Source organism: Semicossyphus pulcher, unplaced genomic scaffold, assembly GCF_022749685.1.
Source record: "Semicossyphus pulcher isolate SPU_LCO1_2020_fin unplaced genomic scaffold, fSemPul1.0.p SCAF_25, whole genome shotgun sequence".
Classification (NCBI taxonomy): domain Eukaryota; kingdom Metazoa; phylum Chordata; class Actinopteri; order Labriformes; family Labridae; genus Semicossyphus; species Semicossyphus pulcher.
The window spans coordinates 10,066,594-10,079,388 of record NW_027211699.1 but is presented as its reverse complement, the minus strand read 5'-3'; the positions used below and the strand labels follow the sequence as shown (position 1 = coordinate 10,079,388).

The 12,795-nt window shown below is 46.5% G+C and overlaps 1 protein-coding gene across 7 annotated transcripts in view; it reads left to right on the top strand.

The window, feature by feature from the left end:
* The window catches only part of LOC138604300 (RNA binding protein fox-1 homolog 3-like), a 420,599-nt gene that overhangs the window by 206,571 nt on the left and 201,233 nt on the right, over positions 1-12,795 (top strand). For all 7 annotated transcript variants that reach the window (XM_069676201.1, XM_069676202.1, XM_069676203.1 and 4 more), the window contains one exon: positions 8,199-8,292. In XM_069676201.1, the coding sequence (XP_069532302.1) occupies positions 8,271-8,292 (22 nt within the window). In that variant the 5' untranslated portion in view covers positions 8,199-8,270. The remainder of the gene's footprint in view (positions 1-8,198; positions 8,293-12,795) is intronic.

The following is a 12,795-nucleotide window of genomic DNA, read 5'->3' as shown; positions in this document are numbered from 1 at the left end:
ACAAGCTGCCAGGGACTTTGGTTTTAAATTGTGCAATTAGTGATCTGGCATGCTTTGCTTGGCTTCAGTCAGACTCAAATCCCAGTCCAGGGCCTCGCCGAAGCACAGTCGACAACACATACTCCAGGAGCATTTGTCAGACAAATTCATCTGAGCCTCCACTTCCACTCGGCTCTCTGAGCACACTAACCTCCCTCAAATGTCAGCCAGAGTATTTACTGTCTCACCGGTGGGTAAACAGTGGTGATCCAGGTTAGGTAGCACCAGATTTACTGATTCTTCTCATTCGGAGCGCAGAATAATTCACTTTTACTTGTTGTTTTTTTCCAGTGTGCACCCTCCTCTACCAAAAGTCGAGCTCACATTCACTGTGTTCAGAATGATCTATTTCCCTGCAGTCATAAATTACAAATATATTTACATTTACAATATCCACCTAGGACTGCTCTAATAAATCTACATAATCTTGTTGGGTTTGCTGCAGCAAATATCTAAATGAGGTTACTCGTTTTAGGTTGCAAACTTCCAAAGCAGCCACCTCTTGATCATTATGTTGGCTCCAAAATGAAACCGGGCTTATATAACATAATTATTACTGTACTATATAAATAACCTAAGCTTGAATAATATTGGGAACAGCTTAGATAATAGCCTTAATATTTAATTTCCCCTTTGAAGTCGCGGCTTGCTACATTAAAAGTTCAAGAAGAATATGGTAAAACTTGTCATCCCCACCAAGATTCATTTGAACATGTATTTTTAATGGACTCTTGTAGGAGTCGAATTTCCACTGCTCGTCGAAGTGCTTTCATTTCTGCACTAGTTTGTTTCATGTCTAAAGCCGAGCATCAGGAGTCTCGCGTCTGACCAGCTGGGATTTAATGTGCCTTGCTGATAGATGAAAAACTTGCTAAGTTGCAGAAAAAAATATTCTGAATTACAAGTACCTTTCCCCCTCCTCCTCCCCCTCCTCCTCCTCCTCCTCCTCCTCTCTTTGCATCCAGAAGTACAGCTGGATACTAAATATTATTTTTCTGCTTGGCGGAAACCACAATCATTTGCAGAAACGGCATTATCTCCCATTTACGACTGCTGTATTTGCTGCGGTAATTAACTTTTTAATGCTGGGAATTTTGATACCTATTACAAATTAGCACAATTTTTTGTGAGCCTCTCATCGGGGACACAACAAACACGAGACGTTACACACATTAGGATGCAAATTTCCCCCTCTGCAGCTTTTGTTCTGTCGCAGTGACAACTGTTGGATGGTCCCGGCGAGCAGACGCAGCCAAACAGGATGTTCGAACATTCATCCACAATGGATCCAAGCGGCAGCGGTGAGGAGGGATAAAACTGAAGAATCATGGCCTACAGTATACGTCCCAATTTTCAGTTTGGGCTTTCAAATCTATGAGAGCGATTTTTACTGATGATCGCTTCCCTCCCTCAGGAGCAGGAGCCGTAAATGTTTTTAGAATCTGGCACAGGAATCCCGTCTCCCTGCCAGCGTGTATCTTTCTGCTGTTTAATATGTTTGAACCAGTCGTCACTGTCAGCGCTGGAAAGAAACTCGCTGCATTTCATTCTGCACTTTGCAGCGGTACAAATTTTAAGTAAGAAAGTAGTTTTACTCATGGATACTCATAAATGCAGAAAAAAGCAACATGCATGTGCAGATAAAATACAGACTCTGTGCAGGAAAGGCAAGTCTGCAGAGACGACTTTCATGAAGCATTTTAAGGCATCGTACATACTGAGCGGCATCCTCTGTGATTGTTGCTTCCTAAAACGTCTGATCTGATGCAGCTTTTTAAAAAAGTCGCGATGTTTTAAGTTGTTTTTTTGTTGTTGTTTGTTTGTTTTTGTCTTCTGACATCACTTTCAGTTTCAGGGTTCCAAATAAACTGAACGACACTGAAGTCAGCAGCCACAAAATGCTCTTTACACACTGCTCGTGCACATTCAGTGCTATCCACGTGTGCAAAGAAGAACCTACGCTTTACTTGTTATTTCTGCTGCATCAACATAAAACCCCTGATAAGCGCTGCACGCTGACACAAACATCACAAACTGATGCTTCATAGCAAAGTGTCAGGAGCAGGACCACACCTCAACCGCGCCTCTTCCGGCATTCCCATGAATTCAAACCTGCCCCTCGCTCTCGTCTCCTGCAGCCCTCCCTCCCTCCCTTTCTTTCTGTCCTCCTCTCTGTGGAGAACTGAGGGGGTTCGTCGTGCCTGGGCAGATTCCCCAAAACGCTTACCACAAGAACTTCAACTTAAATTAAACTTAAATTGTTACGTCACGGCCTGTTGATGGTGTGCTCCTCGCTAGTGAACAAGTCAGTAATACAGTGAAAGAAGCCCTCAGGGGATCAATATTTTGAAGATAGCAGCTTTCTGCTTGCAGGGAAACAGGATGATCGCTCACATTTGCAGGAAAGTTGTGGCGACTGGTTGAATTCGCGTGAATTCGTGGGAACGCAACTTTGCAAGAAGTGATGTGAGATGTTTTCTAAACGCTGAGGAGAGTCAGAGAAGGGACGCTACGATCTGTCTGACCAGGTGTCTTGGTTTCGGTTTGCAGGCCTGGCTGCAGGAGCTGCAGGTGCAGAGAGGGATCGCAGGAGGCATCATTTGTGATCCCTCATGTATTTAATCTAATTTTCATCTTCTTTAGTCTTTTTACTGATTTCAATTCAGTGATTTTTAATAATTTTATAGTTTTGTAATGTTTTAGTCTTGTAAACTTTTATCTTTTGTCAGTTTTTGTTCAGATTTTTCGTCCAGTTGTTTAAAGTTTTTAAGTTTTTTGGATTAAAATGAACTTATTGGACTTTCTGTCCTTTTCTTCCCTTTATTTTCTTGGTTTGGTCCTTTTGAGATGTGAAATGATCTCCTGTAAAACATGTGAGACTGAACCTGACTGAGAGATGAAAAGATGTCGGATTGAAGGAGGGAAATCAGTTCCACGTGAGGATTTGTGTCGCATGCGTGAACCGTCGTCGTGAAGCACAGCAGGTGTTTTTTTCACGGCCCCATCACGCCACACATGACACTGATCACATCCATTAATCACGTCTCTCTCAGCGCTCGGGCGTTCAGGCGGACCGTGAGCATTGTGTACTGTGATGTAATATCCACAGCTGGACTTGCATGTGATGGAGAAACGCCCGCACGTTTCATCCACATCGCCCCACCACAGCAGTTTGCTGCTCTCCCTAAGCTAACATAGCAATTACAGGCGCTGTCAGTCACTGTCAGACGCGGCATCGGTGATCAATCCAGCCCATTGGACTCAGGACATTAGACATGAACATACATGCAGGGGAGTTAAATCCTCCCCCAGCTCCCCGGCCGGCTGTTCAGCCTGCTCCCTCCGCTGGGATCCAACGGGGATCCATTTTGTGTTGCCGGCTGCTGTTTCTGCGGCTACTTTTCAAACCACATCTGTCACTTTCAAGCCACAAAACTCCGACTGATCCGCTCCATGCACAAAAACCCAACGATCACGACTAACAAAAACCCTATGTTTGACAATGTGCCTCGTGTTTTAGGCCTTATTCTGTTGAATAACTGACCATGATGACGACTCTAAATATAACAAAAATTAATCCAACTGTGCAAAACATCCAAGTGCAGTGTCAGGTTTTGTATCAGAATGCAAAAAGTCCAATTGCCCCGAATGCATTGCAGCAGTAAAGTGTGGACCAGTGGTTGTAGCACACATTGAGAAGACGATGCCACACGTGTACAGACGGATGTGAATCAGTCTTCAGAGCGACGCCTCTTGTTAAACTTCACAGAGAGAAGTCGTTTCAGTTTGTGGAGCTGTCTCATCAACGTCTGCATTTCTCTTACAGCATGCATCTGATCTGTTAACGTATCCTTTGTATGATTCAGCAGCTGTTTTAGGGCATCCTTTCGCGGGAGCACACTTCCCAGATATCCAGACAGTGCTGCATGTGTGACGTCCACGGTCGGCTCCGGTTGTAACTCTTGATTTTCCTGGCTGACGGTCGCTTTCCTTTTCAGACTGTTTGCTTCATCTGAGCGTCGAGTTTGTTTCTTCTTCTTTGGATTTTCACTTCTTGTTGAAGTTGTATCTGTAGTCATCCATCTTTTCTTTGTGTGTTCAGCCATAGTAGATTACTGTTTACTCGCAACACTTGCAGAGAGCGGAAAAGCAGCCGCTTAGCTCCGCCTACCCTCTCTGGGAGACCAACCACTGCTGGCTGATGGAAAACGCGTCACTAACTGGGCGCCGCTTGTGACACCCGGTCCATAATAATACTATATACTGCAAATCCAAAGGCTTCCATCAGTGGGCCATAGGCTCAGTCACCATTTAAAGTGAAATGATTTGTTTGCTTCAGTTTCGGCACAAACAAAACGACTGAAGAAGAGCTCAAAGGTCACACAGATTCAAATGAACACGTTCATGTTCATGTATTCGTGTTCTTTAGCAGCACTGAGCTGCTCGTCTTCAGTCGTAGTAATGATTTGTTGTGGTCATCGTTCGGACTCGGTGGGCACAATCTGCAGAGATATGTTTCCCTTTGACATCTGAACTGATCTGTTCTTAAACTCCTGCAAATGTTCACACGAACCGGCTTCAGCAGCACCGCCAGCTGCACCGTCTGCATTGCTAGCAGCGCTAAAACACAGTGCTCGGCAACTCCCGGTACCTCTAGGATCGTGAGGCTGCAGAGTAAACTACGCTCATGTTCTTGTTCATGAGTTGCCAAATGATTCGTTCAGTTCGCCAAAAATATGAGCACGTTCAACGGATGCGCTCTTTTAGCATCAAACCCCAGTTCAGTTAAAGTTAAACTTTATGTTTGAATAGCCACAACATACCTGAGAGGTGGGGGCAGCAAGTGGTGACTGACCCTCTGCCCCATCATGCTCTGCACACGCCCCTGCAAGCTTCAGCAGGAGGTCAATAACTGAAGTCGAGCCAAGTGAGGAGACCAGAGGCAGATTACATGATCACAAAATAACTCCGGGAACACTGCGAGCTCCACAGATGGATGGATTTAAGAGGATGTGAGCTGGAGTTTTTCCTCTAAGTGCACAGTTATCACAGTGTCAACCCTCTGAGGGGAAGAAGGCATAATAGCCCCATTCTTAACTTCATTTCATTGTAGCTCCCGTGCATGTGCATTACTCTCACACGCCCCTGTCGCCCTCGCGCAGCACAACAGATAGAGATCTATAACTACGATCGCCCGTCTGGGGGGAACCGAAGGGGGGAGAGCGAGGGCTCTGTGAGGCTACGGGTCCCCGCCTGCACGCCTGCACGCCTGCACGCCTGCACCGCCGCGCTCCTGCATGGGTAAAGAAACAGGCATACACGCTGACCTCAGAGCTGTTGTTTAATCACCAGGGCATTTTAATGGCTTGTCAGAGTAATGAAATATGGTTGGAGGCTACCTGGTGCAAACATTACGATAAATCCCTCTCACACAAGCCTACGCAGGGCTTAATGGTTATAAATCATCACTTTGGGGAGAGAAAAATGACAGCTATTAAAATAATGAATGGGATGATTAATTTTTCACATTAAAGATTAAAAGCTATGAGAGGTATCATCAGATATTTGAGCCGCCGTAAACGTTTGAAAGTGAGAGCTTATTTTCTGCACTTTACGACGCCCTCCGTTTCTTCACTGTCATCCAAGTTTCTGCCCCTTTTTTTTATTTCCCCCTCTTTTCTGCGTGTGTGTGCGCGCGCCTGCTGACACACACAGGCATCCCTTACACCTAATTTGTGCTCTTGTAAAAGTGCTCTGAGGAAAAAGCCTTGAAGAACACTCATTGCTCGAGGCAGTACAGGACCCTCTCAGCCTCTCTGCAGGGGCTCCTCAAGGCTCTCACCGACATTATTTCACACCTCTAAAGCTGTCATACCTATAGCCTCTCACAAGAAGAATAAGAGGAGCTGGCCAGAGGTAGTTTGCTTTGTGTTTTCCGCTGTGCTTGTCAGCTTTCCCGTGCTACATCTGCTCTGATGCTAGCCAGAGCTGATTAGTCAACTTCCTGCTTGTCGAACGGAGAGGCGCGCTCACTGAGCTGGCGTTAAACCTCATGTATAGACAAACCATGACAAGCACCCCGTCTCCGTCAGACGGCTCCCAGAGGAAGGTGTGTTATTGCACGTGCGTTCCTAATTCCGCTTCTCTTCCAGGGGACTCGCCGCGTTGTTCCGACATATATCACCCAAATTGCAAGGCGAAAGATTAGAGAGGAGAAGCGTAATTAGAACATTAATAACCATACATGTTAGGGAACATAAGTAATTGAGTTTTTTATGATGAATGGGAATGTAAACAAAAGGCAGGAGAGAGTGAGAGCTTCAATTAGATATTCCGAGCAGGGCCGTGTCTCAGCAGAGACGTTCGATGGAGGCTTCTCCCACCGTCGCCCAATTATTTCTGTGTTCCCAGGCAATGATAGCGTTGCTTGTCCATCTGCAGCCTTCAAAGGGATATTCAAATCGTCTCATTGAAGCAACGGCTCCATTTGTTGGCAGAGAATAAATTGTTGGCTTGGAATTTTTTTTTTTTCGCCCCGCTCAGAGCAAAGCCAGGTATTTGTGCAGCTAAAGTTATTTACAAAGTGGTGGGAAATTTAAACGACTCCTCTGGCGTTTCCGCGTGCCGCCTCTTTCTTTGATTTCTGCCTCTTTCCGTGTGTGTGTGTGTTTTTCCTGTTTTCATTTCGCATGCTGTCACCGGAGACTCCGTGATGGCCGCCCACACCTCCTTCATGTTCCTCCAGCTCCTTCTTTTCTCCCCCCGCCGTCTGCTAATGATCCAGGGACACCAAATAAAGGGCCACTGAAACAAAATGGCCACCTTAGCTGCCCACTTATATCTCAACCCTCCCCTCTCGAATCAATTCTGACATTTCATTCTGCCCTTATAGAAGGTAATGGTGCATTCAGAGGTTGTTACCGATAATGTTGAAACGGTATTGCTTGGTTTCATTGGATACTGTAACCTCTGCTGGACGGCTCCTCTCGTCTCTCCTCTCCACCTCCTTCCCCGTCGTCTCGCTCTCACGCCGAGGCCGCCTCAAATCTCTCTTTTTTCATTTTCTGTTCACAAGTAACCAACCGTGTTTGTATTTTCCTCCCACTCTTGTGTTCACACAACATGAAGTGAAAACACCCTTTTAAGTCGGCTAGTCAATATGCTGTTTCTAATATATTATTTACTGCCTATGGGCTGTATATCAGAATGCACTAAACAACTGTTTCGCTTTTGCTCTCATAATCATGTCGGGAGAAATCACAGAGCCAGATGTCTGGCCCTCGTTTTACAGCATTTATGTTTTCCTCCGAGTTTATGTAAAATTCATCCTCCCCTGTTTTATTTATTCCCCCGTTTTCACAGACTCAACAATTAGTCAATTCCCAATCAACAAGAGAAAAGAAATTGCTTTTAATTACTTTTGATAAATGACAAATTGTGTTGGCATGGCTCCCTGCGAATGCTTAATCAGGTGCTGGGCGGGGTGGGGAGGCGGGTACCGGGGAGAAGGGATTTCTGCTGGGAGGAAATCAATGCGCTCTCTCCGCGGTTCACCGGCTGGGCTTCTGGGCAGCAGCCAACCCGAGGCCCGCGTGAGATACACAAGTCAGCAGAAAAGCAGCCGCCGTGTGAGAGCGGCCGCACGCTGAGGCACAAACACGCTGCACATGTACGCGCCGTATGCACCGTATGCACCGGCTGCAGCAGGCGACGTGTGTGCCGGCTGTAATGTAAGAAGGTGTGTTTTAGACGCTTTGATCAGGGGAGTGAAGGGATCATTCACTGTAACGTCTTCTTTGGGAACGACAGGCCGCATGAACGGAAACGTGCACTTGTCAACTTCATTCCAGCTTGTGACAAAAGAGGAACAGTTCCTAAATGTAAATCTCTTCCAGGATTACAAAGTGTTATATGTTCTTTGTGTGCAGGATGAGGTACGTCCTCTGACCGAGGCAGGCTGCAGGTTTCTCCCTGTCTGTGTGCTCAGCCAGACAAACCACAGCTTTATTCTTCACATGTAGACATGAGACGACTTTGACCCCCTTCTCCTCTTTAACTTAAAATAATTCTAATTAAGTTCTCAAATGTCTAACCGTCCCTTTGAACACCAGGTAACGGCTGCACTTTCTAACGTGAGCTGTATTCCCTCCTCTCTGCAGGGTTCTTCAGCACCTGTGGCAGCAGCAGCGAGTCGAGTGACCCAGCTTCAGCCCCACCGGCTTTACCTGTACATGGAGACCCCCAGCTGGGCAGGTAAGCCTCTCCACACACCCCTTCTAGCCCCTGATGACCGTGTGGCGTGCACTGATGTGCCTGTCTGTCTGCAGGTGTCTTATACATCCAAGTGGAAAAGTTTGGTCCGTGAATTTGTTTTGTTTTACGATGCACAAACACAGAAGAAGAATTAAAATCTTTCCCGACAATATCTAACATAACTCCCAAACCTCATTAAGAACTATTAAAACAAGGTGAAGATTTAAAACAAGGCATGATCTGTAACTGCACGGCCTACTCTCTCCTTAATTTAACTCAATGATTTTCCTGTGAGAATCGACAGAAGAACCAGAAACAACCAGAGAAGTTCTGTATTTATCCGCTCAGATGTAGAGAAACACTGACTTCTGGACCTCACCATCGTGTCACGCTCTCGGCCTTTGCTCCTGACAGTCAGAAGTCTGCTGGAGGCCTGTGTCAGTTAACCGTGTAGGTAGATGTTGCGTGATTCATCTCCTCTCGGTCCGTTTGAAAGTTGCTCTCAGATTTCCGGAGCGCTCCGGTTCTCGCCCGGCTTCGCACGAGGAGCTCCGGAGTCGGAGGAAACGGCTTCACGCCCTCTCGCTGTGGATGCATCCCGGCTGTAATATAGCCTGTATGTATGCACGCCTTACTCTCCCCTATCCGGCCATATTGTGCTAATGTGTGCTGGTTAAGTAGCGGAAGACTAGAGAAAGACTCTTATCCATATGCCTGAGAGCCCAGGAGCCGGCGTGATCTCTCCCCAGATGGAGTCCTCTGCCTCCCCTCCCGTCCTCGGCGGAGCCATATAGCAGGTGGCAGCGAGGATCAATGGGCCTCCGCCATTACCTCCTCTCCACTTCACATCTCCAGCCTCATCTCCAGGGGGGGCCCGCGGGGCACGCTGCGCATCTCGCTGCAGCACACCGGGAGAAATAGGGACGTTTTCCATTAGTCTAATTGCTCGGTTATAGTTCTATATTATTGCCGTGATCACCACTGCGGCTTGGTAATGATGGACCTCCCGTGCCCCCACGTATAGCTGGTGGGTGTTATGTCTCCCCCGTCACCGCCCATTGAAGCTCGCTTGCAGTGGGTGTAGGAGGAGAGAGAACAAACTTAATGCAGAGAAGAAAACAGGAGGATAAACAACGGAACGAGAGAGAGAGGGAGCTCTTCAAATGTTTTGATGTAAGAGTTTAATCAAATAGCCTCGGCTATTTACATTCTCAACAGGTGCGGCGTCGGGCTGATTTATGGAACAAACACTGGAGTTGTAGTGCTTGTTCATTTGCCTGCGCGGAAAAAAAACTGGCAATATGGGGCTAATTTGCAATAATTTGCTGCTGCTGTGGCCACTGGTTAAGAATGTTTATATAATCATGATATAATAAGAAAAATGAAAATGAGTTTTTCACGCAGTTCAGGCCCTGTCAAACACAGCTCACGGACTCGCTAAATGATAATTACGTTCCTCAAGCACGGCATTACATTTCACCCTCTTACATGGACTTTGTTCGCGCTAAATGGAGGGAGTATTATTTTCCCTGCGAGACGATATGACCCGGTATTATTCCCACATACGGTGGAAGGTTTCCCCTCCTCGTCAGCGATTACACGAGGAGTCTTCCATCAGTCAGCAGACGAGGTGAGGATTATAATGAATTAATTTGCCCTCACAGACTTCTCCTTTCTTCTTCTGTTTATAATATCCCATTAGCATAACGCCGTCTCTCATGATCGGGACGTTGGCAGAGCTTCAGTTTAAGCCGCGGCCGACTAATCGCTGCTGAATATTTCACAGCTGACCTGTAGCTCTCCCTACAGGTCAGCACATGAAAGCCGCTTCCTGTTTTCCTTCGTTTACAGTACGACTGTTGCTGATTATCTCGCCTCATGTTCCTGAGAAGAAGAAAATCCTTGGCCGTGATTCCTGCTTTTCTTTTTTTTTTTGTTACAGGTGTGGGTATTGATCTTTTGCCTTTGCTGCGGGGGCTTGTGTTCACTTAAAAGGCCCACTGATGTAGCAGAGCTTATTAAACAAATAGGCCAGAGAACAAGGCCACAACCGCTTTGAATCATGGAGGAGGCTGCCCGTCTTAAAGCACCACTGTATCAAATATGAAACGCTCTGCTAACAAGGTGTGTAATCTATTTTAATCAGATCATATTTTATGAAACAAGGAGAGGCTTGAACTTAAGTAAGAGAGAAAGATGGAGACTCTGGTCGGGGGGGGCGGGGATTGTATTTTGAAATTGAATGTGACGGCCGGGGACCATGACTTGATTTTACATGCATGGCTTTATAATGAAGCCACGCCAAATGGTCAGTTATGGTTAACTTTAGGGGGAGCGGGAGCCCTGCTGTAATGGGAGGCTAATTCAGGGCCCATAACGCCTTGACAGGCTGCAGAGCGGAGCTGGAATATGGATAAGGATGTGCGTTGGAGGCTCCGGGGCTGAAGTAAAGGTCTGTATTTGTCTGCAAATTGCCAGGTTGCCTGAGGATATAACAGGGTCAACAGCAGCGCGCCGCGCCTCCCTGAGTGTACACAGCCGCATCGCAGACATAAATATGATACAGACACACACTCGGCCAGACGCACGGACTCGCTAACTCGCTCAAAGTGACTCGCAGGAGTGACTTCATGTTGTCATCGCCATTCAGGCCATGATCCTCCTTATATATCTTTACAGTGGCTGGGCTCGCAGCCGAGTGTTTTCAATCACGCTTTTTTCTCTTCTTGCACCATAAATTGTTTCAGATCCTGTGACACTGACTCTGTTATGAATATATGAATATATATATATACACTCCCAGGACCTCAGGAAGCTCCACCGTAGTCCCCTCGAGGTAATGGATAGAGAGACATTATATACTGCTCGGGGAAGCATCACTTGGGTTTTTAATAATCATAAGAAAACATTTAACATCCAATCTCTGCCCGCAGCACTTAAACACAACATCAAGTCTGAGTTTTATTTTGAAGGTAACAGAGTCGTACACTTCCTCCTCTTCCTCCCTGCTGCTGTTACGCTCAATGATCACGCAGAGATGTCACAGATAGCGCTCTGCGAGACAATCGTCTCCAGGATTTAAAAGTGTGGAGACACGGGGCGGCCCGTAATGGCTGCAACGTCCCCGAAAAGTTCTTGGTTTTGCCACAGACAGGCTCACATTGTTATTCGAAGCATCTGGAGAAAGGATCACGACAGCGATGGACCTTTTTGTTGCAGCAAGGTCCTTCTTTATGAGCAGAACAGCTCTCCTCAAAGACACCAGACTTCATTGTCATGTTATGTCAGAAGAGGAAGGAGAGGCTGGACTTTCACCTCTTAGTTTACTTGTTATTTTCTGTCTCTGGTGTTTGAAATGTTTCATTTATACACATAAATATCTAATAAACAAAAAGAATTAATGGGCTCAGTTTAACGAAGATTGAAAGTTTTAAAATAAAGTTCCTGTTCTAACGAGGAGGCAGAGACGGCAAATAAGGACATACTTTTTCACGCTACTTCCTGTGAAAAATGCCAAATAATTCCCCTCATATCAGTCACTGCTACACGATAAATAAAAGCATTTAACTCTCATCTAAAGGTGGCAGGTGTCACACAGTATTTAGTGCCTTTTCATAGTGTGTGTTTTGTTAAACTCTCCACGTTTTCCTGGCCGTGAGTGTTTCCCAGACCCCTCCGATAACCACTACAGGGGTGATGAGGAAAGAGAGGGAAGGGGGGGGAGGAGGAGGAGGAGGAGCAGAGGGAGGAAGAGGAGGGGTGCCTGCGTCTTTAAAAGCTAGATGGAGTGAGGGAGTGGGGCGGACGGGTGGCTGGCAGGATTGTGCTGACGGCAGGGCTTTGGTTCAGAGCATGCCCATTAGAGGGAGCCATAAATCCTGGGCTCTCTGGGCCGGGCTGTGTCAGCAGTCCACTGAATGAATTGATTTTAAACGCCACTGAAAAAAAGAGAAAGTGCGGGAGAGAGAGAAAGACAGAGAGAGGGAGGGAGAGAGAGTGACTATTTAATTCACCCTCCGCCAGAAGCCCACACCCCCGTTCCACCCCACTTCTCAATTCAGGCCTGAAAAGGGGGAGGAGAGACGTCTAGAAACACTGAAACTGTCACCGGCAACAAGCCCAGGGCTACGCGGCCCCCACACGTTTGATTTAAACAGGAGGGAGACACACAAACCAAATACATAATCTCAAATTCCATACCGCATTTGTTCTCTCCCACCCCTCTAATTTCTGCTCTCAGCCCTCTCCTTTTATATCTCCACAAGAGAAATGAGACATATCGTAAAAAAGAGCGGAGAAAAGGCGCCGCTGCATTTGAAATTCAAATGTGTTGGATTTTGAAATTGATGTATGTGTTTATTCATTTACGAGCAGCATCCATGTGTGCATGCATTTATATATTATCAGCAGCAATGAAACGCTGCAAAGACGGCTGGTCGCCCGTCTCTCTCCCCCGCGTGCCCCCTCGCCTTTGTTTCATCGCAAGAAATATGTCTGCAAACA